At 37.6% G+C, this 25,609-nt stretch overlaps 2 protein-coding genes across 2 annotated transcripts in view; both read right to left on the bottom strand.

Moving 5' to 3' along the window:
* The window catches only part of rassf8b (Ras association domain family member 8b), a 234,288-nt gene that overhangs the window by 73,192 nt on the left and 135,487 nt on the right, over positions 1-25,609 (bottom strand). The gene's annotated exons all lie outside the window — the stretch shown is intronic.
* LOC130072322 (fish-egg lectin-like) lies at positions 6,865-8,330 on the bottom strand. The gene is made up of 6 exons (XM_056237383.1): positions 8,259-8,330; positions 8,061-8,122; positions 7,737-7,964; positions 7,425-7,636; positions 7,199-7,326; positions 6,865-7,078 (listed from the first exon to the last, which is right to left on the bottom strand). The coding sequence occupies exons 2-6, from the start codon at positions 8,116-8,118 to the stop codon at positions 6,937-6,939; spliced, it is 768 nt and encodes a 255-aa protein (XP_056093358.1). The 5' UTR covers positions 8,119-8,122; positions 8,259-8,330; the 3' UTR covers positions 6,865-6,936.

The raw sequence follows: 25,609 nt of genomic DNA, 5'->3' as shown, positions 1-25,609 counted from the left end.
TCAAGTTCTTGTTAAAACTTTTTGTGGCAATTTTTGTGTGAAATCACATTTATTTTTGTCCATCAAAAGTGTGCTTTCACTTTAATTTAGCGTGAGCAATGCAGCAAAAAACAGATTCGAAACCCCCGCTTCACTGCTGCTCACGCGCCGCTCCTGCTCGACGCTCACGCGCTGCTCCCGGTGTGAATGCACTCATTAACATGCACGCCGAAAAAAATACGCGCCGCTCACACATGCGGTGTGAAACGGCCATTAGATACACGCCATCGTGTAGGCTACACATAAATCTCTGACCCATCGGCCATCGTCGTCTCCCTCGTCTCATTTCTGTCGCTCTACATACGTCATCTGGTATAATCGAAACGATTGGCTATGAGCTACGTACAGGCGCATTTGATAGACATTCTTAGCACCCAATAAACAGCTCTGGGCATTCGTAAACCACGCCTCAAATACGAGAAAATGAACATGTGGTTCCCAGACCCAAGTCTCAACGAGAATTGGGTCTGGCGTTAGCCAGGCTACACTGTTGGAGCAATCATTAGAAAATGGAAGAAGCTAAACATGACTGTCAATCTCCCTCGGACTGGGGCTCCATGCAAGATCTCACCTCGTGGGGTCTCAATGATCCTAAGACAGGTGAGAAATTAGCCCAGAACTACACGGAAGGAGCTGGTCAATGACCTGAAAAGAGCTGGGACCACCGTTCCCAAGGTTACTGTTGGTAATACACTAAGACGTCATGGTTTGAAATCATGCATGGCACGGAAGGTTCCCCTGCTTAAACCAGCACATGTCAAGTCCCGTCTTAAGTTTGCCAATGACCATTTGGATGATCCAGAGGAGTCATGGGAGAAAGTCATGTGGTCAGATGAGACCAAAATATAACTTTTTGGTCATAATTCCACTCGCCGTGTTTGGAGGAAGAAGAATGATGAGTACCATCCCAAGAACACCATCCCTGTGAAGCATGGGGGTGGTAGCATCATGCTTTGGGGGTGTTTTTCTGCACATGGGACAGGGCGACTGCACTGTATTAAGGAGAGGATGACCGGGGCCATGTATTGCGAGATTTTGGGGAACAACTTCCTTCCCTCAGTTAGAGCATTGAAGATGGGTCGAGGCTGGGTCTTCAGCATGACAATGACCCGAAGCACACAGCAAGGATAACCAAGGAGTGGCTCTGTAAGAAGCATATCAAGGTCTTGGCGTGGCCTAGCCAGTCTCCAGACCTAAACCCAATTGAGAATCTTTGGAGGGAGCACAAACTCTGTGTTTCTCAGCGACAGCCCAGAAACCTGACTGATCTAGAGAAGATCTGTGTGGAGTGGGCTAAAATCCCTCCTGCAGTGTGTGCAAACCTGGTGAAAAACTACAGGAAACATTTGACCTCTGTAATTGCAAACAAAGGCTACTGTACCAAATATTAACATTGATTTTCTCAGGTGTTCAAATACTTATTTGCAGTTGTAATAAATACAAATAAATAGTTAAAAAATCATACATTGTGATTTCTGGATTTATTTTTTTTAGATTATGTCTCTCACAGTGGACATGCACCTACGATGACGATTTCAGACCCCTCCATGATTTCTAAGTGGGAGAACTTGCAAAATAGCAGGGTGTTCAAATACTTATTTTCCTCACTGTATATACATTATATATAGGCTATATGCACGATTAATCGTTAAAAGATCTCGATTCAAACACCCATGTGATCTCATTCCTAAATGTACATTAAACCTTTGACAAAATCACAACGAAACATCAAATCTGTGTTGCTACTGACCCAGAGAGAGCAGTTATCATAAGAAACAGCTTCACAAACAGTTTGATAAACCACACACACAGTATCGTTATTTCTGTGTTACAAATATATAAATTATCACAGAAGTACTGGGATAAATGTTTATAGTTTAGATATAAACACTGATGTCTATGGCAGCGATCAAAATAGAGCAAATCACATTTTGAAAGTAACATGGCCCTTCAAATAACGATTGTTTAAATTGCATTGTCAGAATTGTGATGTCTGTTAGAAATAAAAAAATGTGATTCACAATGTATCCAGAATCGTGCAGCTTTAATATATATAGATACTCAGGTTTAAAACACGTTCAAAAGGTTAAATGGCATGAGTCAATAGGTGTAATATTCCAAGCACGTAATGCAAATAATAAAAGCCTGATTACTGCTGGAGAGTCTCCAGAAATCCCTGGATGTCTAAAAACCACAGTAACAACCCAAAATACCGCAGTTGTATAGATGGATTGAGACTGCAGAGCAGAGATAAAAAGAAAGGAAGTAGTTAGACACCTTTTTTTTCATTATTTCCTCTATTTCTTCCACTCAGAGACAGTGTTGGCTGCAGTAACAGACAAGTGCAGGAAAGAATGCCTATTTGTCATGACAACCTAATTCACAGGCATTTGAGAGTCGCTTCACAAGCCATCAGTGTCAGAACACGCTCTGCCTTTAACGGATCCAAGTGAAAAATCAACTCTGCCTTTCTTGTTCTCTCTCCTCATCCCTTTCTCCATCTCTCCATCTCAGTCTCTCATTCTATCCACAACTTCTGTCACAATGCCCAAAAAACTATTTCTCAAGTATCTCTGTGGCATTGTTTTTCTCCTGCTGTTTTTCCAAATTGCTTCTAAATAACAATGAAACCGAAAGTAAAAGGATATGCACATTTAAACACACTTTCTTTCTCTTCTGCAAAAATGGACAAAAAAATATTGATGCTCATGTTGCACTATACAGATTTTTGTCCAATCAAAGGCTTTGAACTGACTAGGAAATAAAAATCACACCCCATGTGTGAATATACCAACTTCACTACTATAAAGTGTGGACTTGTGATGCCGTAAGTCACATGACAACGCCAACAAGGCGGATGTGCAGTAGAATGTCCAAATATTCATATACACATTCATATAACATACTTTTTAACTGTCAGAAACCAAGTTGTCCATCAAATTTCAAAATAAGTTCTCTCATTTTTCATCAAATGCAGTAAATATTCACATACAAATTCGCAACTATGTTACGTAACTTAAGCCAATTGGCTATTTAAAAAGACAGCAGCCCCACCACAAAATCATCACTGGTATAGAGAAATGATGCAGTTTACCTTTAAAATGACTCTGAGTGCTATAAGCTGAGGAAAAACATGTCAAATGGAATATAAAGAATGGCCGTAGGAAACACAGAATGAGAAAAAGGAGCTAGGGTCTCTGCAGATGGAGATGGGAGGAGAAAGGCTTGAGGAGATTGAGGGATGATCTGTGAGCAGAGAAGAGGAGAAAAGCAGAGTCCTTCAGGGTCCACTGCACCGCTAGTGAAAGTGGCCACCGGTTCAAATTAGAAACCATGTGGTGACAAGTGTGAGAAAATCTCATTAACTCTCCATCCGCCCAGAGAACTGATTCATCTGTCTTTGGTTCCTTTCGGCAAGCCAGGATTACAGCGATTCTCCCGTGTGCCATTCAGCACTTGAGTTTGTTTACTGTAGTGCAGGATACAGGGATACAGGACGATTTGGCAAGAAGAACTGGATTGGGACCAAACATGTGTGTGAATAACATAATCATGCAGCGCGACATCAAATGTCTTGTCTTTCATGACCGTGAAATCAGGAGACGATTAAGAAATGAGCAAAAGGCAATTAGTTGAAATGCGTGTAATTCAACAGCATTCACTGCATGGATGGTATCTGTCAAAAATAAGCCCCTTAATCGTAATCCATTCGTAGACTACAGATAGGATGACACGGATCCCTCATTATAAAGCCCAGGGCTTTTTAATGGCAGCCAAAACTATCAAACGTGCCACACGCATGCAGGATTTGTTCACACTTTTTTGTTCATTTGCATTGCTTTGTAATTGTTTAGGTGACATGTCAAGCAATGTGTTGTGATATACACATTTAAAACTATTTCAAAACAACCTTCCTATAATTATTGCATTGTTACATGAAGGTTTTTGCGACTTTACAATTGAGAGACTAATTTGAATATTTTACTGTGAGAAATGTATCATTTTGCAGGAGTACTTCAGTGAACCAAAAGCATACAATTAGTCTTGGTACAAAATGTTTGATGATTCATTATATTCTACATACATGCATACATGTATTTACCCTGCAAAAAAAAAAAAAATATTATCCAACAGAAGCACTTAAGTGAACTGAAATCATAAAACTATGCATTTAACTAAATGTTCCCATAAAATCTTACATGCAGTGAATACTTGGTGTTAAAAAACACTACTTCTGTATGTGCATTATATAGCATGCCATGTAGCAAGCATTTGTAATGCAAAGTGTTGCTCAATGGTTTGTACTGATTTGTTCATCGCACGAGAAAAGCATATGTCGAGTCCTAAATGGTCGTTTCTTGCTTGTATTTGATATTAGCACATGAGATCAGCTCTAACTGATGAGACTACTTTTTTTCTGCATGTTCCGTTGCCTGGAGCATCAGAGCATGTTGTGTTTCATCCCTCAGCATCCTTCATGCTTGTGAGAAACAACCACCAACACTTTATCAACAGTCAGGGAGCAATTTAACAAAAACAACAACATTGTGAGTTCCATAAAAGCAAGTCTATTCCACCTTCTATTTTATTGATGACGGCTCGTGCACTGGCAACTGTTGAAATGCGACGTACACGTTTAAGTATCAATTTACTTCAGTGCACTTTTTTAATAAGATAAGTTTATAGGATAAAATGAAGCATTACGTACCTTTCCAGGGATTTATAATCTCTCCGCAAGTCTGCGAGTCCCGTTATTTCGCATCGTCACCTTTTAGACAGGCAGCGAATTCCACAAAAGCCGCCTCACCTGCTTCACCGGCAGCTCTATGGGCAACGGCGGATGAATTAAAAACGGAGATGCTGTACAGGTCAGGTGCTGTGAATGCCCAGTGACTCTCTCCGGCGGGTGTATAGTCCGTGAAGAGAAATGAGAGTGTGGCTGTCCCTCTCGCGGACCTGTCAGCGCGAGCCACCCGCTCTCACGAGCCAAACCCCGGAGAAACAAACGCGCCTCGCCGCTGTAACTTTTCCCGTAACCACCGCGCGGCGCTGTTGTCTCCACAATAACTCTTTCTGCGTTGTCACATCTCGAGACATCTTTGACTTGATTTGTTGTTTAGCCTACTAACGGACGTCATATGTCAAATATAATACAGTCAGTATAATACAGTCAGTCATAGCCTATCTATCCATGTTGTTCATTAAAAAGTACGGAATAATATATTTACGGCCCGGGTAAAAATGACTTTCCACAATCGTTTGGGGTCTTAAAACCGTCTGCCAAAAGACTTGTTTATAAATGACGCATCCACACATGTTTGAAGGTCCCCGCGCAAAACTGACGTCATCGCAGCACTTCCGCTGCACATTTATTGTCGGCTACTGTTTATTTATTTTACTCTTTTGTGGTTTTGTTTGTTTGTTTGTTTGTTTGTTTGTTTTATCTGTCTTAATGTTGTTTATTTATATTAAAAACAAAAACACTGTCCCTCCAAAGCTGGCTTTCAACCTTATGACCTACCTACACTGTGAAATTACCCGCTGCGAGTTCTCAGATAAATTGAACAAATTTAAGTTTTTAAATGTTTGTAATTTACCCTTTTCGTATTGAATTTAAACCTCCAAACACTCAAGTTTGATTATTTTACTTTTGTTCAATACATTTTCTGTCTTTGAATGTAGCCTGCACTTAAAAGTCACCTCATCTTCGTTAGCCTATTAAAATCTAAACTTTTTGGGGCACACGTTTGGGGCACACGTTTGGGGCACACGTTTATCACTGTTGCCTAATAAATGTAACACTGCTAAGATGAGTAGCTAATAAGGGGTTCTATCGTTGTTGTCTGAATTATGTTTTCACAAATGCATTACAACAAATGTTCGAAATAGCCTACCTTACCTTGCTAGAAATTGCTTTTCCCAGAATTTGATCTGTGTGTGAGTGGCCACATACAGTCTGATATAAATCCATAAGATGTTATATTGTGTGGCACCACAAGGCTGTGCCGTTCTCCTGTTTAATTCATCCAGCCAGCATTTCTGTGTTGCCAATTGCCATGATGATTTGGTTGCTGTGTAGCCTACCACTAGTCTGAGAATGAAACCCACACAGGAATACAGAAATATGCCATGAAACTTTATTCAGATCCCACACTAATTTAAACTGATCCAAATAAACCCTGTCACTTTCAAAACTCCACATCATTAGCAAATACATGCACAGTGTGTGACACAGGCTTTATAATGAGATGCCTCGTGGCTGAGCTCTAATTAGAGCCTCTGCAAACACATACACATTTTTCAAGTAATTTAGCAACTTCACCATGTGTGTTGTGAATGAGGCGTATCTCTAGTATATGTGATTGATCGCCTGACAACCATCTGTCATCTCCAGCTGCATCACTCATCATCCAACCATAAAGCAACAGGTTTCATTGATACCCAATGGGCACAAAGAGTTTAAGATTGCTTGATTGACGTTTTTTAAAACTTAAATATTGAACATAAATACTAAATAAAATATGTCAGTAATGCACATCCAGAGGTTAATCCACATAAAAATGTATAGTCCCTCAAAAGGACTAACATTGTAAGTGTTTTGTTGCAATGCAAAGAGTTTTTAATTATGATGCATTTCTCCATGATTCATGACAATCATTTTTAAAAAAAGAATTCAGTTGATTATGAAGAAAAGGTTAGTATGAAGCAGTCCAACTCTTGTGTAATTTCATTTAAACTTTAATGACATATAGCAATGCAAAACAAAACTCTATATGTCAAACTTCAACGAACAAAAACAAAACTCAACTTTCATTGGCTAAACAAACAAAACAAGCTTTATTTTCAGATTTCTACATTTAATGATCATTGGGTTCCTCTGAGATGCATGATGGACATTCAAGTACATCTTCTGATGGATCCATCACCACAGATGACCCACAGCCTCCCCACATCGAAGGTCACATGTTTGTGGCCAAAGGGACAGGCGGCAATCCTTTGCCATTCTGTGCCAGCGGGATTTGCTTGAGAGACTCCGACTCTATAAAAGATAAGTGATAAGATAATGGTTTCTAATAACTCAAAATTATTATTAAATTTTACTGTTGTTCATTTTTGGAAGGTTTCTTAAAACAAGCTTTCAGTGCTATTTTCAGCTCACCTTTGCAGCAAAGACCCCTGAGAGTCGACACCATATACGCTGCCATCAGTTGCTACTTCGACCATAGACAGAGTTCCATTAACAATCTCCGAAAAAGCTGACCCACCACAGGAAGAGCTCGTCACATTCTGAGAAACACAAGAAGATACAAACTCACTTGTCTGATACTGTGTACTTAGGATTTTTCTTTTTGTTCAAGCCCTTCCACTCTGGATTTTACTCTTACCCTTTTGAGGAAGACATTATCTGTAAAGTTCACCCCCCAACAGCTGTACGGGCCACAGCTATAGTACTTCAGCCTTCCTCCCGTGAGTTGTGTCCAAGCAGCATTTGCAGGTGGCCCATTGCTGTTAGTATCCTTGTTAATGCAGAAGACATCTTCTAGCGGATTAACACCTGCAACAATCTCACTTCCAGCATCCACCTGCTTTAAACCTCCTGACACTAAAATAAAGAGATTGAAGGGAGAAGTCAGACAGATAAGATAACCTGCATTCAGCATCTTGAGCCTAATCTTTTACATTTTACCTCATTTTACCTTGAATCTGCCTGAAGTTTCCGCTCTGAAACTTGAAGACGGTGTTTGCTGGACTCACTCCAAACTGTCCAGCCGGTCCAACAGTAATGTGCTTCAGTGATGCATTTATTCTTGTAAAACTGTTTCCCAAAAATAGGAAGACTTCATTGTCATTGTTGACTCCACCCACTGAGCCCAATCCAGCATCAATCTGCTTCAGGGTACCAGGAATCACTTCACACTCTAAAGCTATGGAAATATTTGGGTTGGGGTCGTTTGAATTATTCTGCAATTGTTAGTATCGTGATATGATTCTGAATCCCCAAACACACATTCATCGTTTACCTCGAGTATAAAGAATCTGGCAGCTGAAGAGTAGCAGGATGCACTGACAAGTTTTCATTGTGCTGCAACACAGAGTATTTGTCTCGTCATGTACATAAACAGAAATCAAATGTCCATGATGTTAAGTCTTCTTAAATTCTACATAACATAAACGAACAAATAAACCAGCATAATTATTTTGTTTGAAATGAAACCAACCTTTTCTTGATCTTAGACGTGCCAGCTGGTTTCAGCAGTCCTCTTCTCACAACCACAATGTTTGGAGATGCTGGTGAATGACTGCTAGGTTTGTTTTTATAGCTGTAGTTTGCTTCCTGATCAGGCCAGGGAAACCCCTGCTGTACAGAACTATGCAGTGGATCAAGATCTACTGCTGGGTGGAGCAGAACTCTTATGTCACTGGTTCTTATGAACTTGCAATGTTCATTGACTGAATAGCTTTTGTCTCCACACGTGCACACATTTGCCCTCATGCCATTGTCACATTCCTTTGATGCAATTGGATTTTTTATGTTTGGTAAGAACATGTGATGCTTAAAACCTGGTACAAGGTTGTTTAATATAAATTAAATGTAAACCCAACAAGAAAATAAAAACCTCGCCTTCCGCGGTAAAGACATTCTGAAGTAGTGTAATGCAACTTAACAAGGATTGCAATGAAATTACATAACTGAATTCATAGAGCATCAGAAAAGGTTGTGGGGAGGCACTTACAACGGACAATTTTCAGGGTATTTAAAAGAAGAAATATCAAGCTTGTAATGAAAGCAATTCAATTCTTCTTTTTAAAAAATATATTTAGTTTTGCAGTGTATGGTGTTGCATTGTCATGGCAACGAAGTTGTATATTTGGATATAACATTACACTTTACAATAAGGTTTCATTAGTTAACAAAAAATCAAAAGTTATATTTGATAACATTAGTTAATGCACTGTGAACTAACATGAACAAACAATGAACAACTGTATTTTTATTAACTAACATTAACAAAGATTAACAAATACTGTTACAAATGTATTGCTCATTGTTAGTTCATGTTATTAATACATTATCTAATGTTAACAAATGAGACCTTATTGTAAAGTGTTACTACCCTTTACACAGAAAAGGTTATCAAGTAAATTTTGCTAATGGCCCTGGTGCCTCCCACTCCCTCATTCTCTACTGACTCCAGACAGATCCTTGGCCCCGTCTCCGAAACCTCTGGCTCCACCTTAGACCTCCGAGCCCATTATTCCACCTCGGCCCGTAGAGGTTCCTTGCTCCCTCGGCTCCTCCTGGGACTGCCGTCCTTCTGGCTCCACCGGGTTCCCTTGTCCCTCCGGCTCCGCCTTGGTCAGTCACCACTCTGCCTCTACCACGAACTTCCGGGCCTTTGGCTGAGCCTCATCCCTCCACCCATTCGGTTTCATCGGGGTCCTCCTTTCCTCTGGCTCCTCTTCAGTCCTTACTCACACCAGCAACATAATCGTTTTAAGTTAAATGTATGAATTAGCTTACTAAAATATTTCAAGTTTAGGTAAATAATGTATGAGTACAAAATAAAAATCTACCAGTTCTGCTTGCTTAAACTGGATTTCTTAACTTACACCTTTTTATGTAACTGATTACCTCAGATTTAAGAAAGTGAAAGCATACAAGTAATTATTTAATTACATAACTATTATGAAAATAAAACAGGTTAAGAAGATTCTTTTGAAACAACAATTACAGAGAAAAACATTTCCTTATGCTTTTAAATAACACTAACAATGCCGCTGATATGCTGATTTGCCAGTACTCTGTGTGTGTGTGTGTGTGTGTGTGTGTGTGTGTGTGTGTGTGTGTGTGTGTGTGTGTGTGTGTTTTTTTTAAGGAAATCAATTATTATTTTATTCAGACACTGTTACATTGTAACATGCATCATGGTTTCAACAAAAATATTAAGCACCACACCACAAATGTTTTCAAAATTCATAATAAGAAAAATCAACATGTGAAGACTGGAGTAATGGCTGCTGGAAAAAAAATCAGCCTTTCCATCAGATGTAATATTTCACTTTACTGCTGATTTACTTTTTTTTTATCAAATTTTGCATAAACATTTTTTCCCCATTTCTCTTATCTTATGGTTTGCTATTTCATATAAGATTGAATCAGTGACGCATGAAAAAAAGTCAACTTTTATTGTTCTTTATTTAGTTTTAATGGGTTTTTAGAGATTATTTACTGTATCCAAGTTTAATGTTGTTGTACAGTCATTCATATATAGCGTTTGCGCACCACAGATTCAAAATTTGAATGTCTGTGTTTTGCAACATGTTCGCAAAATCAAAGGCGGGATAATTGTCATTTGAGTAAGATCTGTTTTTTTTTACAGTACAAAACTTTGTTGTGTAATTGATCAGATAAACATCCTCACCCAACATGTTTTAAAATGTTAATTTCTTATGCACTCTTTTTAACATGAAATAGGATTTTGTCCACATCGGATGGCTTCATAGCCTGGCTAACGCCAGACCCAATTCTCGTTGAGACTAAAATCACGCTGCGGTAAGGCAGCATGGGGGAACCCAGGCTAATGGCTTCATATATAAAATAAGTTTTCAGTGCTATGAATATTTTTGAGCTTAACTTTATAAGGCTCCAACATACTGCCATCAGTAGCTTCCAGACTTCCAGCAAACTGTTCAAAAGTGTCTGCCACCTCAACAGCCATTGCCTGGCACACTCTACACGAAACAATATAAAAACGTGCAGCATGTGAAGTGAACACGTGAAATAGGCTAAATAAAGTGAAAGAACTAAAAATGAAATTACACAACTAAAGATAAACCATCAAGCCATGTCTATTGCTCATATTAAAGAATCTTAAATATGACACCAAACAAGCTCAGTGGAATATTTGTGTCGTGTGGTTCTTGTAAAAGCATGTTAACCTGATGTAATGTACTTAAACACAAAAAGTCTGTCAACACTTTTTTTAGAATAATCAAGATTGATCATCTGGACTAAACCTTTAACTGTAAAGGGTTTTTATGATAACAGAACTGCTTGGAACAATTTTCAATTGAAGTGTAACTTCCCTGATTTTTCCAGTCTGTGTGTGTCTGTGCGTGCGTGCATGCATGTTTTTTTTAAAGGAAATCAATTCTTATTTTATTCAGCAAGCATTAAACTGATACAAAAGTGACACCTTTACATTGTAACATGCATCATGGTTTCAACAAAAATTTTTAGCACAAATGTTTTCAAAATTCATAATAAGAAAAATCAACATGTGAAGACTTGAGTAATGGCTACTAGGAAAAAAAATCAGCCTTTCCATCACATGTGATTTCAACAAATGAAAATAGAAAAAGTACTTTTAAATTGTAATATTTCACTTTACTTGTGATTTACTTTTCTTTAATCAAATTTTGTATCACATTTTCCCCCATTTCTCTCATCTTATGGTTTGCTATTTCATATAAGATTGAATCAGTGACGCATGAAAAAGATATGGTGTGTGGTAGTGTTGTCAAAAAACTCGGTACTTCGGTACCAAGTCGGTACTAAAAAAAATTAACGGTTACGGTACCAGCGTTTCTAGGTACCGAGTACCGGGTTAATCCGGTTCTTGATGCGCTGGTAGAGTTGCTTCCTCTTCATAAAAACACTGAGACATGGCGACCGGCGGCGCTGCTAATGCGTTGGCTCTGAATCCACTTGTTGACAAGAAAGGAGGAAAGAGCCACATATGGAAATATGTTGAATTAGGCTAATGTCACGTTGCCATAAAGGGCCGTTCACACGTTCACATAGCACGTTTTTTGCGCGTGCAAATTTCAAATGTAGGCGCGCGGGAATCGCGCTCATAATAGAAGCGACGGACGAGCTTGTTTTTCCAGGCGCGTCACTGTTTATGGTTGCATAGCGGAGACACGCGAGAGCGAGCGCTTGTGGAGAGAAGGAGAAAGCGGTGCTAACTGCGCTCTCCGTGATGACGAGGAAGTATCAGCAAAGAATTAATTGATTTCTAGCCCTTACATTAGAAATCAGCTACAGGGTTCTCAAGTTTTGAAGACAGGAAAGAGTGAAATTTTTGGCAGTTTTGGATTAAATAAAAGTTAGCTACAGTTAAGTCAAATAAAACATGTTTTATCTCCTGTATAGTTTGGTAACACTACAATAAGATACCATTCATTAACATTACTTAATGTGTTAACATCAACACATTGAGTGAACAATATATTTTTACAACATTAATTAATGTTTGTGAATGTTATTTAATACAAACACTTGATTTTTCATGTTTGTTCACTTCATTCATTGTGCATTAAATAATGTTAACAGATAAAACTTTTGATTTTAAAAATGTATTTAGTATATTTTTAAATTAACCCCAAGGAGAATAATTGCTATATAACTATGGTTTATTGTTAGGTCATTTTATCTAATGTTATCTAACAAATAGAATCTTATTGTAAAGTGTTTTTAATACTACAGTTTCCATCTTTGTAACTGTGATACACTTTAATTATGTAAATTTTATCTAAATTAAGCTTTGGTACCGAGAACCGTGGATTTTCACTGGTATTGGTACCGAATACTGAAATTTTGGTACCGTGACAACACTAGTGTGTGGTGCGTTTGCGCACCACAGATTCAAAATTTGTTTTCCAAACTCAATGTTTTGCAACATGTTAGCAAAACCAACAGCGGGATAATTGTCATTTGAGTAAGATCTGTTTTTTTACATTACAAAACTTTATTGTCTAATCAATCAGATAAACATGCTCACCCAACATGTTTTAAAATGATCATTTCTTATTCAATCTTTTTAACATGAAATATTATTTTGTCCATATCGGACGGCTTCATATATAAAATAAGTTTTCAGTGCTATGACTATTTTTGAGCTTAACTTTATAAGGCTCCAACATACTGCCATCAGTAGCTTCCAGACTTCCAGCAAACTGTTCAAAAGTGTCTGCCACCTCAACAGCCATTGCCTGGCACACTCTACACGAAACAATATAAAAACGTGCTGTATGTGAAGTGATATTGTGAAATAAATAAGAAAGAAATAAAATTACACAACTAAATACATAATCATAAAGCCATGTTCATTGCTCATTTAAAATGCTTCTTTAAAGGCACAATATGTAAGATTTTTTCGCCACAAGAGGGCGCAGTTTCCAACAATAACAAAGGCGTAGGTTGATGACGCAGTGATGAGCTGAATGATGGGACTTGCTGTCAAGCTGATGGATCTAATAATGTTTATGGATGAGTGCAAACATTCATGTTTTTTAACATTACAGTGGTATGAAGCAGGTCGCGATTGCTAGAGAGACAGATATCACACGTGAGTCCCGCGGATATAAAGGAATAAGGACATTTAATTCTACCAAACTACCCGCGAGTGCTGGATTACTCACACAGGTCAGTTTATTAGACGAATTAAACTTGTGAGGTAACGCAGCGCTGCTTCACTTGGTCTAACGTTACACTATCACACTAAACGGCATTTAAATGTGTGTTGAAAGTTATAATGTTATACTAGGCCCTACGTGTTAGTTCGTTTGCTATACGAAACTACCAGTAAGCTAGATCAACATTACACTGTAAACCCGAATAAGTTGGCAAAACTCAAAAACTTTAAGGCAATCAGTAAATCAGTTTTAAGTTAAGAAATTCAAAGTTTATGTAAGCAGAACTTATACATTTTAATTGTCCTTAACTTAAAATGTTTGAGTACACTAAATCATACATTTAACTTAAAACGTTCATGTAATCTCAATATAATCACTTGTATTAGTGTATACTTAGCTAGCTTTAACAAGCTAGTTTGCTAACATACTAGATTTTTAACAATAGAATATTAAACAATAGCACTTGCTGTATGAGTGCAGCAACATAGAGGTTTTATTTGCTCTCAAATCAAGCTCATGCACCACTCATCATCATGATGGTAACTATCCTAAAACCAACATTAACAGAAATTCTTCTAAATATAGCATAACAAAACATTAATCACTACTAAATCTCCCACTTAAAGGGATACTCCACCGTTTTTTCATATTAAACTATGTTATTCTCTTATCTAAGACGAGTTGATACATACCTCTCTCGTCTCAGTGCGTGCACTGAATCGCTCTGTCGGGCGGAGAACTTTGAGAGCAGTTAGCTTAGCCCCATTCATTGTATATGGGCCAAACAGAGATGAAGTTAGAAGCGACCCAACACATCCACGTTTTCTCTATTTAAATATAGGTACACGAGTAGTTACACGATCAAGTATGGTGACAACAAATAAAATGTGGCGCTTTTTATAAGCGGGTAAAATGGATAACTATAATGTATGGCGGAATAGCACTTATTGGGAGCACTTCGACTCGGCGCTGTAATATCTTCACTCGTGAAAAGTCCTCTCCCCCCTCTTCCTCTCCCTCTCCCTCTCCCTGATACTTCGTCAACTCTGCACAAAAAAACTACTACTACTGCAGGCGTGCAGGTCACGTTGGTTCTATTGACGGAAATGACAGGGAGAGGGAGAGGGAGAGGACTTTTCACGAGTGAAGATATTACAGCGCCGAGTCGAAGTGCTCCCAATAAGTGCTATTCTGCCATACATTATAGTTATCCATTTTACCCGCTTATAAAAAGCACCACATGTTATTTAGTGTCACCATACTTGGTCGTGTAACTACTCGTGTAACTATATTTAAATAGAGAAAACGTGGATGTGTTTGGTCGCTTCTAACTTCATCTCTGTTTGGCCCATATACAATGAATGGGGCTAAGCTAACTGCTCTCAAAGTTCTCCGCTCGACAGAGCGATTAAGTGCACGCACTGAGACGAGAGAGGTATGTATCAACTCGTCTTAGATAAGAGAATAACATTGTTTAATATGAAAAAACGGTGGAGTATCCCTTTAACATTAATCTTGCACAAAAAACATTATATTACACTTATTTTAGCATTTACTCTCCCTTTCGAGTGCCATCGGCAAAGCATGCTGGGAAATAGACATCCCAGCCGTTTCAGTTAAACTTAAGTTTGTCTAAATTAAAAGAAATAATTTCATACAACTCAAAACAATGAAACAGTTCAGTTTACTTAAAATATATCAGTTCTGTAAACTTGAAAGAAAAAGAAAGTGCCAAATACTCATAAAAGTTAATTTGACTAAACTAATTAGTTTATTTTAAGTTTGTCCTACTCAAACCAATCAAGTATTTTGAGCGTTAGGGTTTACTCTTTACTCGTGAAGCTCTGTCAAGTCCAAGTTAGTCGCGGACGTGGAGCTCTCGGCATCTCAAACACCACGCTGATATTGATCCTCATTTTAGTTCTCCTTGTTTAAGGAAATCAATTATTATTTTATTCAGACACTGTTACATTGTAACATGCATCATGGTTTTAACAAAAATATTAAGCACCACACCACAAATGTTTTCAAAATTCATAATAAGAAAAATCAACATGTGAAGACTGGAGTAATGGCTGCTGGAAAAAAAAATCAGCCTTTCCATCAGATGTAATATTTCACTTTACTGCTGATTTACTTTTTTTTATCAAATTTTGCATAAACATTTTTTCCCCATTTCTCTTACCTTATGGTTTGCTATTTCATATAAGATTGAATCAGTGACGCATGAAAAAAAGTCAACTTTTATTGTTCTTTATTTAGTTTTAATGGGTTTTTAGAGATTATTTACTGTATCCAAGTTTAATGTTGTTGTACAGTCATTCATATATAGCATTTGCGCACCACAGATTCAAAATTTGAATGTCTGTGTTTTGCAACATGTTCGCAAAATCAAAGGCGGGATAATTGTCATTTGAGTAAGATCTGTTTTTTTTACAGTACACAACTTTGTTGTGTAATTGATCAGATAAACATCCTCACCCAACATGTTTTAAAATGTTAATTTCTTATGCACTCTTTTTAACATGAAATATTATTTTGTCCACATCGGATGGCTTCATAGCCTGGCTAACGCCAGACCCAATTCTCGTTGAGACTAAAATCACGCTGCGGTAAGGCAGCATGGGGGAACCCAGGCTAATGGCTTCATATATAAAATAAGTTTTCAGTGCTATGAATATTTTTGTGCTTAACTTTATAAGGCTCCAACATACTGCCATCAGTAGCTTCCAGACTTCCAGCAAACTGTTCAAAAGTGTCTGCCACCTCAACAGCCATTGCCTGGCACACTCTACACGAAACAATATAAAAACGTGCAGCATGTGAAGTGAACACGTGAAATAGGCTAAATAAAGTGAAAGAACTAAAAATGAAATTACACAACTAAAGATAAACCATCAAGCCATGTCTATTGCTCATATTAAAGAATCTTAAATATGACACCAAACAAGCTCAGTGGAATATTTGTGTCGTGTGGTTCTTGTAAAAGCATGTTTACCTGATGTAATGTACTTAAACACAAAAAGTCTGTCAACAGTTTTTTTTTTTTTTTTTTTTTTTTTTTAGAATAATCAAGATTGATCATCTGGACTAAACCTTTAACTGTAAAGGGTTTTTATGACAACAGAACTGCTTGGAACAATTTTCAATTAAAGTGTAACTTCCCTGATTTTTCCAGTCTGTGTGTGTCTGTGCGTGCGTGCATGCATGTTTTTTTTAAAGGAAATCAATTCTTATTTTATTCAGCAAGCATTAAAGGTTCTCTAAGCGATCCTGGGTGACGTCACTTCTTGTTGACGTTCGAACTATTGTCAAACAAAACGGAGGCTAGCTAGACCCTCCCTCCTCCTCATCCGCACACTAACCCCCCAAACCACACCCCCAAACCCTTCTTGTCGGTCATTGGCTGGAACAGTTTGTTATGTTTTGGGGAGCGGGTTGCTGCAGTTTGTTTTTGGTGCTGTTTGTGAAGCATGGGCTGTCTACAGAGATCGCGTTTCTTTACAGTGTGTTCAGGGGACAGGCAGCCAGCGGATAGTGAGGAGATGTTTGCTGTATGTGACAAAAAATGTTTTGGCCTAAAAAACACATGACATCGCTTAGAGCACCTTTAAACTGATACAAAAGTGACACCTTTACATTGTAACATGCATCATGGTTTCAACAAAAATTTTAAGCACAAATGTTTTTAAAATTCATAATAAGAAAAATCAACATGTGAAGACTTGAGTAATGGCTACTAGGAAAAAAAATCAGCCTTTCCATCACATGTGATTTCAACAAATGAAAATAGAAAAAGTACTTTTAAATTGTAATATTTCACTTTACTTGTGATTTACTTTTCTTTAATCAAATTTTGTATCACATTTTCCCCCATTTCTCTCATCTTATGGTTTGCTATTTCATATTAGATTGAATCAGTGACGCATGAAAAAGATATGGTGTGTGGTAGTGTTGTCAAAAAACTCGGTACTTCGGTACCAAGTCGGTACTAAAAAAAATGAACGGTTACGGTACCAGCGTTTCTAGGTACCGAGTACCGGGTTAATCCGGTTCTTGATGCGCTGGTAGAGTTGCTTCCTCTTCATAAAAACACTGAGACATGGCGACCGGCGGCGCTGCTAATGCGTTGGCTCTGAATCCACTTGTTGACAAGAAAGGAGGAAAGAGCCACATATGGAAATATGTTGAATTAGGCTAATGTCACGTTGCCATAAAGGGCCGTTCACACGTTCACATAGCACGTTTTTTGCGCGTGCAAATTTCAAATGTAGGCGCGCGGGAATCGCGCTCATAATAGAAGCGACGGACGAGCTTGTTTTTCCAGGCGCGTCACTGTTTATGGTTGCATAGCGGAGACACGCGAGAGCGAGCGCTTGTGGAGAGAAGGAGAAAGCGGTGCTAACTGCGCTCTCCGTGATGACGAGGAAGTATCAGCAAAGAATTAATTGATTTCTAGCCCGCCCCTTACATTAGAAATCAGCTACAGGGTTCTCAAGTTTTGAAGACAGGAAAGAGTGAAATTTTTGGCAGTTTTGGATTAAATAAAAGTAAGCTACAGTTAAGTCAAATAAAACATGTTTTATCTCCTGTATAGTTTGGTAACACTACAATAAGATACCATTCATTAACATTACTTAATGTGTTAACATCAACACATTGAGTGAACAATATATTTTTACAACATTAATTAATGTTTGTGAATGTTATTTAATACAAACACTTGATTTTTCATGTTTGTTCACTTCATTCATTGTGCATTAAATAATGTTAACAGATAAAACTTTTGATTTTAAAAATGTATTTAGTATATTTTTAAATTAACCCCAAGGAGAATAATTGCTATATAACTATGGTTTATAGGTCATTTTATCTAATGTTATCTAACAAATAGAATCTTATTGTAAAGTGTTTTTAATACTACAGTTTCCATCTTTGTAACTGTGATACACTTTAATATATGTAAATTTTATCTAAATTAAGCTTTGGTACCGAAATTGGTACCGAGAACCGTGGATTTTCACTGGTATTGGTACCGAATACTGAAATTTTGGTACCGTGACAACACTAGTGTGTGGTGCGTTTGCGCACCACAGATTCAAAATTTGTTTTCCAAACTCAATGTTTTGCAACATGTTAGCAAAACCAACAGCGGGATAATTGTCATTTGAGTAAGATCTGTTTTTTTACATTACAAAACTTTATTGTCTAATCAATCAGATAAACATGCTCACCCAACATGTTTTAAAATGATCATTTCTTATTCAATCTTTTTAACATGAAATATTATTTTGTCCATATCAGATGGCTTCATATATAAAATAAGTTTTCAGTGCTATGACTATTTTTGAGCTTAACTTTATAAGGCTCCAACATACTGCCATCAGTAGCTTCCAGACTTCCAGCAAACTGTTCAAAAGTGTCTGCCACCTCAACAGCCATTGCCTGGCACACTCTACACGAAACAATATAAAAACGTGCTGTATGTGAAGTGATATTGTGAAATAAATAAGAAATAAATAAAATTACACAACTAAATACATAATCATAAAGCCATGTTCATTGCTCATTTAAAATGCTTCTTTAAAGGCACAATATGTAAGATTTTTTCGCCACAAGAGGGCGCAGTTTCCAACAATAACAAAGGCGTAGGTTGATGACGCAGTGATGAGCTGAATGATGGGACTTGCTGTCAAGCTGATGGATCTAATAATGTTTATGGATGAGTGCAAACATTCATGTTTTTTAACATTACAGTGGTATGAAGCAGGTCGCGATTGCTAGAGAGACAGATATCACCCGTGAGTCCCGCGGATATAAAGGAATAAGGACATTTAATTCTACCAAACTACCCGCGAGTGCTGGATTACTCACACAGGTCAGTTTATTAGACGAATTAAACTTGTGAGGTAACGCAGCGCTGCTTCACTTGGTCTAACGTTACACTATCACACTAAACGGCATTTAAATGTGTGTTGAAAGTTATAATGTTATACTAGGCCCTACGTGTTAGTTCGTTTGCTATACGAAACTACCAGTAAGCTAGATCAACATTACACTGTAAACCCGAATAAGTTGGCAAAACTCAAAAATTTTAAGGCAATCAGTAAATCAGTTTTAAGTTAAGAAATTCAAAGTTTATGTAAGCAGAACTTATACATTTTAATTGTTCTTAACTTAAAATGTTTGAGTACACTAAATCATACATTTAACTTAAAACGTTCATGTAATCTCAATATAATCACTTGTATTAGTGTATACTTAGCTAGCTTTAACAAGCTAGTTTGCTAACATACTAGATTTTTAACAATAGAATATTAAACAATAGCACTTGCTGTATGAGTGCAGCAACATAGAGGTTTTATTTGCTCTCAAATCAAGCTCATGCACCACTCGTCATCATGATGGTAACTATCCTAAAACCAACATTAACAGAAATTCTTCTAAATATAGCATAACAAAACATTAATCACTACTAAATCTCCCACTTAAAGGGATACTCCACCGTTTTTTCATATTAAACTATGTTATTCTCTTATCTAAGACGAGTTGATACATACCTCTCTCGTCTCAGTGCGTGCACTGAATCGCTCTGTCGGGCGGAGAACTTTGAGAGCAGTTAGCTTAGCCCCATTCATTGTATATGGGCCAAACAGAGATGAAGTTAGAAGCGACCCAACACATCCACGTTTTCTCTATTTAAATATAGGTACACGAGTAGTTACACGATCAAGTATGGTGACAACAAATAAAATGTGGCGCTTTTTATAAGCGGGTAAAATGGATAACTATAATGTATGGCGGAATAGCACTTTTTTGGGAGCACTTCGACTCGGCGCTGTAATATCTTTACTCGTGAAAAGTCCTCTCCCCCCTCTCCCTCTCCCTCTCCCTGATACTTCGTCAACTCTGCACAAAAAAACTACTACTACTACTACTGTTGGTTCTATTGACGGAAATGACAGGGAGAGGGAGAGGGGGGAGAGGACTTTTCACGAGTGAAGATATTACAGCGCCGAGTCGAAGTGCTCCCAATAAGTGCTATTCTGCCATACATTATAGTTATCCATTTTACCCGCTTATAAAAAGCGCCACATTTTATTTAGTGTCACCATACTTGGTCGTGTAACTACTCGTGTAACTATATTTAAATAGAGAAAACGTGGATGTGTTTGGTCGCTTCTAACTTCATCTCTGTTTGGCCCATATACAATGAATGGGGCTAAGCTAACTGCTCTCAAAGTTCTCCGCTCGACAGAGCGATTAAGTGCACGCACTGAGACGAGAGAGGTATGTATCAACTCGTCTTAGATAAGAGAATAACATTGTTTAATATGAAAAAACGGTGGAGTATCCCTTTAACATTAATCTTGCACAAAAAACATTATATTACACTTATTTTAGCATTTACTCTCCCTTTCGAGTGCCATCGGCAAAGCATGCTGGGAAATAGACATCCCAGCCGTTTCAGTTAAACTTAAGTTTGTCTAAATTAAAAGAAATAATTTCATACAACTCAAAACAATGAAACAGTTCAGTTTACTTAAAATATATCAGTTCTGTAAACTTGAAAGAAAAAGAAAGTGCTAAATACTCATAAAAGTTAATTTGACTAAACTAATTAGTTTATTTTAAGTTTGTCCTACTCAAACCAATCAAGTATTTTGAGCGTTAGGGTTTACAGTGAGAATAACATACTGACCATAACATTTCATCATGTTGAGCTAATGTTATATAACATTGATTTGTTTTATGTACATTTGCTCACCTGTCTAATAAAGCTGTCAAGTCGTGACTCGTGAAGCTCTGTCAAGTCCAAGTTAGTCGCGGACGTGGAGCTCTCGGCATCTCAAACACCACGCTGATATTGATCCTCATTTTAGTTCTCCTTGTTTGTCCCAAAGTCTGCTTCCCATGGTCTATGCTTGAAAGAAACAAGAACTGCGTGCCGCTAAACGTTACGCACTACACAGTTGTCCACGTCTGTCGCCATGGTTACGTCATGGCTATGGCAGTATGAACGGAAACCGAGGATTGCGCGGATATTATTGCGTCATTGACAGGCGACATTTTTTTTCCGGGACGGCCACTTATTTAAAATGGGAATTTCTCTGAAATAAAAAAATCTTTGGAGACTTTTGGGATATTGTAAGTACACAACTGCAGGAAATATATCACACTGTGCAAGTGATTTTTGGATATTTTATTACAAAAATGCTTACATATTGTACCTTTAAGACTCTAAAAAATTACACCAAACAAGTTCAGTGGTATTTTAGTGTCGAGTGGCCCTTGTAAAATGACAGAGGTGGAAAATAACGAATTACATTTACTCGCGTTACGTAATTGAGTCGTTTATTTGTGTACTTCTACTTTTTTAAGTAGTTTTTAAAATCTGTACTTTTACTTTTACTTAAAGCTCCAGTCCGCAACTTTTCCTCTTTGTCGCCATCTCTATGTTCGAAATCTGTAACTGCAGTGATTCGCAGAATTATTATCTTTACGTGGGTTGTAAATCGGCATGAAACAGCGCGGATGAACACAGTGCTTTGAGGCGAGTGCTGCTGTCAGTCACCGCGCTGTGTGGATAGCCTACTGTCATACAGAATCACAGATTCACTTTTTGAAAGTTTGACCAACATAAGAATTTTCATAAGAAAATGTCTTCTGAACAAGTAAGTAACATCCATTTTTGTTCTGACCAACTAAGGGGGAAAAAGCATTCGACATGACAAGCTTCGTTAGATTTAATCAACGCGATTTACAGCAACCGTGCAAATTATAGCCTACTTTGTTCTCAAATTCATGTTAACAACATCAGCATTGCGTGACTAATGTTAAATTTAATGTGTTTTATGGTTACCTGTGTAGTTCAGAATTCATATTTCCATAATAGCAAAACGAGAAAGACACAACAAAGGAAACTCCATAACTGTGTGAATTAAGAAAACGTACTGTTACACGATTGAACTATTGAAATGTCTTACTTGTCCAGCAGAAAAAAGCCGTCTCTTCTTCCGTTTTGAACCCCTTCAAAACACGGAGTTCACGCACCTTTCAAAAGCCCCGCCGATGTATAAATCCTTGTGTTCGCATGAGACGGTTTCTTTCTCTTTCTCGAGCCACCTTAAATCCGAAGTACGAAGTCTTTTGGGTTTTATAACTGCTGAATCTCCAGTTGACACTGATGATTGTTGTTTGGATCTTCCTGGATGCCATAAGTTTAATAATGTAAAGTGCTGCGAGAAAAGCCTATACATCTAAACATCTCGTCACGCGCAGTATAGCCAAGGGGGTAATCCATCGACCTGAAGTTGAAGTGGGCCGGGTGCCGCCATCTTGTAGCAGAACTTCACTTGCGTTAGCATTTCCATTGACTCCCATTCATTTTGGCGTCACTTTGACAGCGAATAACTTTACATCTGAGGCGTTTAAAGACTACATTTGTCCATTATTTATTTCTAAAGAAACACGACAATGTATAAAAGGCTCCATTACCTTCTATGTTACGTTATGGCCCCGTAGAAACAGATTTAGTAAAAATAGGCTAACGATTGCATCATAACCACTCGACTCTCTGTCGCGCTGTACAGAAATTACCGTACAGACAGAAGTAGAAACTCGCGCGCAATCGGGGGGACGTCGAGGCATAAAGTCAAGGGAGAAGCCCATAGAGAGTTGTAAAGCTGCTCCTGCTGCGAGCTTATGGACAGCTAATACTCACGATCTCCGGCTCTGCAAGTTTCGGAAGGGAATGATTCAGATTCCTCTTGGCACAGCTACTAGAAGATTAACGTCTGTCAGACAGGTTGCGCACGTCATCAAGCTTAGTTTGAGTCGGTTTGAGTCTGCGCGTCAGGAACGGAAGTGCTCAAAAATCGCTAAAAATGGGCTTCAACTGTCTCAACTGAGTTCCAATGAGATGGCTCTGTCCATTTCTTTTACTGTCTATGAGTATAGCCGAAGGAGCCGAAACTCCTTCTTTATGTGTACGGGTGTGACGTCATGACGCAAAGACATGCTCGAATTTCCCGCGGAAACCCACCAGTACCACTGGAATTAAAATCATTATTACAAGCTAACCGTTTTTAATCTAGCTATGGCAAGCAGATAGTTTTGACCACTGGCAGAATAAGTTTTTTTTAATATAATTATTTTGGATTATTTTTAACTTAAAAAAGTTACGGACTGGAGCTTTAAGTACGTTTTGTTTGAAGTATTGTACTTCGCTACATTTGAAATCATATCCTGATTATCCTCATTATCCTCATTACTGAGTAAAAAATAATAATACAAGGGAGAAAAAAAAAATCACACTCCGGAAACTACTCCATTGGTTGAAGGGCGGGAGAACAAACGCGCAAGAAAGGTGACGCAGACCCAGCTGAAGCTGAAAGTGAAGCGCCCTCGAATTCTTGTGAAGCGAATTATGGCCAGTATGGAAATACTTTGTAGAAAAAATACAATTTGCAAAAAATGTGGACGCAAAGTGGCTACAAAAGGAGGATACATAGGACACCATCCCTCCTGCAGATAAGGTAACTTAGGCCATGTCCCGATTAGTATAACTTAAGGCCGAATGACTTACGTGATGCAGAGGGAATCCCGGAATCCAGTCATGAAAATGGAATTTACATAACGCAGATGTCACGTAAAACACGCAAAATAATGGATGGATGAATACATGGAAAGTAGAACTGTGCAATAAATCCAATCGCAACATGGTCTGTGAATAGTTAAGCACAAAAATACTGCATGTAAATATATAACCTATTTGTTCTGCTGAGCTGCGCCGCTTTGTCTACTACATACTCAAGTACGCGTGACGTTCATGGTGTTTTCAGCGTCTCACAAACAATTTAAGGATATGAATACATTAATATTTCCAGAGCTACTCTGAGAGAACGCCTAATGAGCATTTTCATAATTGAGAAAAACCATTGTCAAATAAACTTTGAAACAGGTCTTCACTACAACCTGTCAAAATAAAAGTTCGTTTTACTACTAGGAGAAATTCTAACCGAAATATATCACTATTGTAGGCACAGCTACAATAGAACGTACTTCTCAAAATAATAATAATAACAACAATAATAATACATTTTATTTAAACATTATTTAAAGGAATATATATTTTTTTGTCCATGGTTTCATTTAGTAAATCTGTTTTTGCAGCGCTTCCCCAAAAAATAAAAGGACACAAGTTTAAATTTACATTTGATTACCACCGTTTTTGATAATATATTTGGATTAAATCGTAAATAGAAACATAAATTTTCTGAATAAAATACATTTCATAGGATTATATTATTCTTAAACATTTTAATACATTATTAATGTTAAAAATAAGTTGTTAATCTAATTCATTATAAATAATTGAATTTAATTGATTAGACATGTTTTATTGAAATTTTAATAAACAAAACAAACAAATGGTTTCAAGTTTGTTATAGTAAAAGCATTTTTTCAACCAAAAAAACCCCGTTTTCATTAATTTAACTCATTTTAACTGATGATAATAATAACCATAATTTAATAATACAGTTTATTTAATAATTGATTAATACTGTAAACCGTGATATTTTCTGAGACGTTATCATACTGTGAAAATCTCATACCATTACAACCACCCTACACGGGAGAGTCCCCCACCCCCGCTGTTAAAAAAGTAACTCAGTAACTTTTACTCTGAGTAAATTTTAAATGAGCTACTTTTTACTTTTACTTGAGTAGATTTTTAGACCGGTAATTTTACTTGTACTTAAGTAAAATTTCATTGAAGTAGTAGGCTAGTACTTTTACTTGAGTAGAATATTTTATTACTCTTTCCACCTCTGTAAAATGATGTTTACTTGATGTACTCTACATAAACACAAAAAGTATCTGTCAACAGTTTTTTTTGTTTTGTTTTTTTAAGAATCAAGATTGATCATCTGGACCAGAGCCATAGAGAGAAAGAGTTGCGACACTCCCATAGACCGCCATAGGAACTTAGGAATGCGGAAGTAACGCGTGTCGTGGAGCGGCCAATAGTTCCAAACACTGATAGTGCCCCCATTGAACCCCATTCATTTTCAGTGCTTCCGAAGTACGCTCGCTGGTAAATTAATGAAATTACTGTATTTTTTTTAGCCGACCTCTCGTGAATCTA

Source organism: Rhinichthys klamathensis, unplaced genomic scaffold (genome assembly GCF_029890125.1).
Source record: "Rhinichthys klamathensis goyatoka isolate OS25496 unplaced genomic scaffold, OSU_Roscu_1.1 h1tg000485l_1, whole genome shotgun sequence".
Lineage (NCBI taxonomy): Eukaryota > Metazoa > Chordata > Actinopteri > Cypriniformes > Leuciscidae > Rhinichthys > Rhinichthys klamathensis.
This window is presented reverse-complemented; position numbering and strand designations above follow the sequence as displayed.

What these genes read in the sequence shown, in the direction of transcription:
- LOC130072322 (XM_056237383.1), bottom strand. Translation starts at nt 8,118, where the DNA reads ATGAAAACTTGTCAGTGCATCCTGCTACTCTTCAGCTGCCAGATTCTT. An exon ending in AAACTTCAGGCAGATTCAAG is followed by an intron (nt 7,637 to 7,736) that starts GTAAAATGAGGT and finishes TTTTAGTGTCAG; the next exon opens with GAGGTTTAAAGCAGGTGGAT. An exon ending in CAGGGGTCTTTGCTGCAAAG is followed by an intron (nt 7,079 to 7,198) that starts GTGAGCTGAAAA and finishes TATCTTTTATAG; the next exon opens with AGTCGGAGTCTCTCAAGCAA.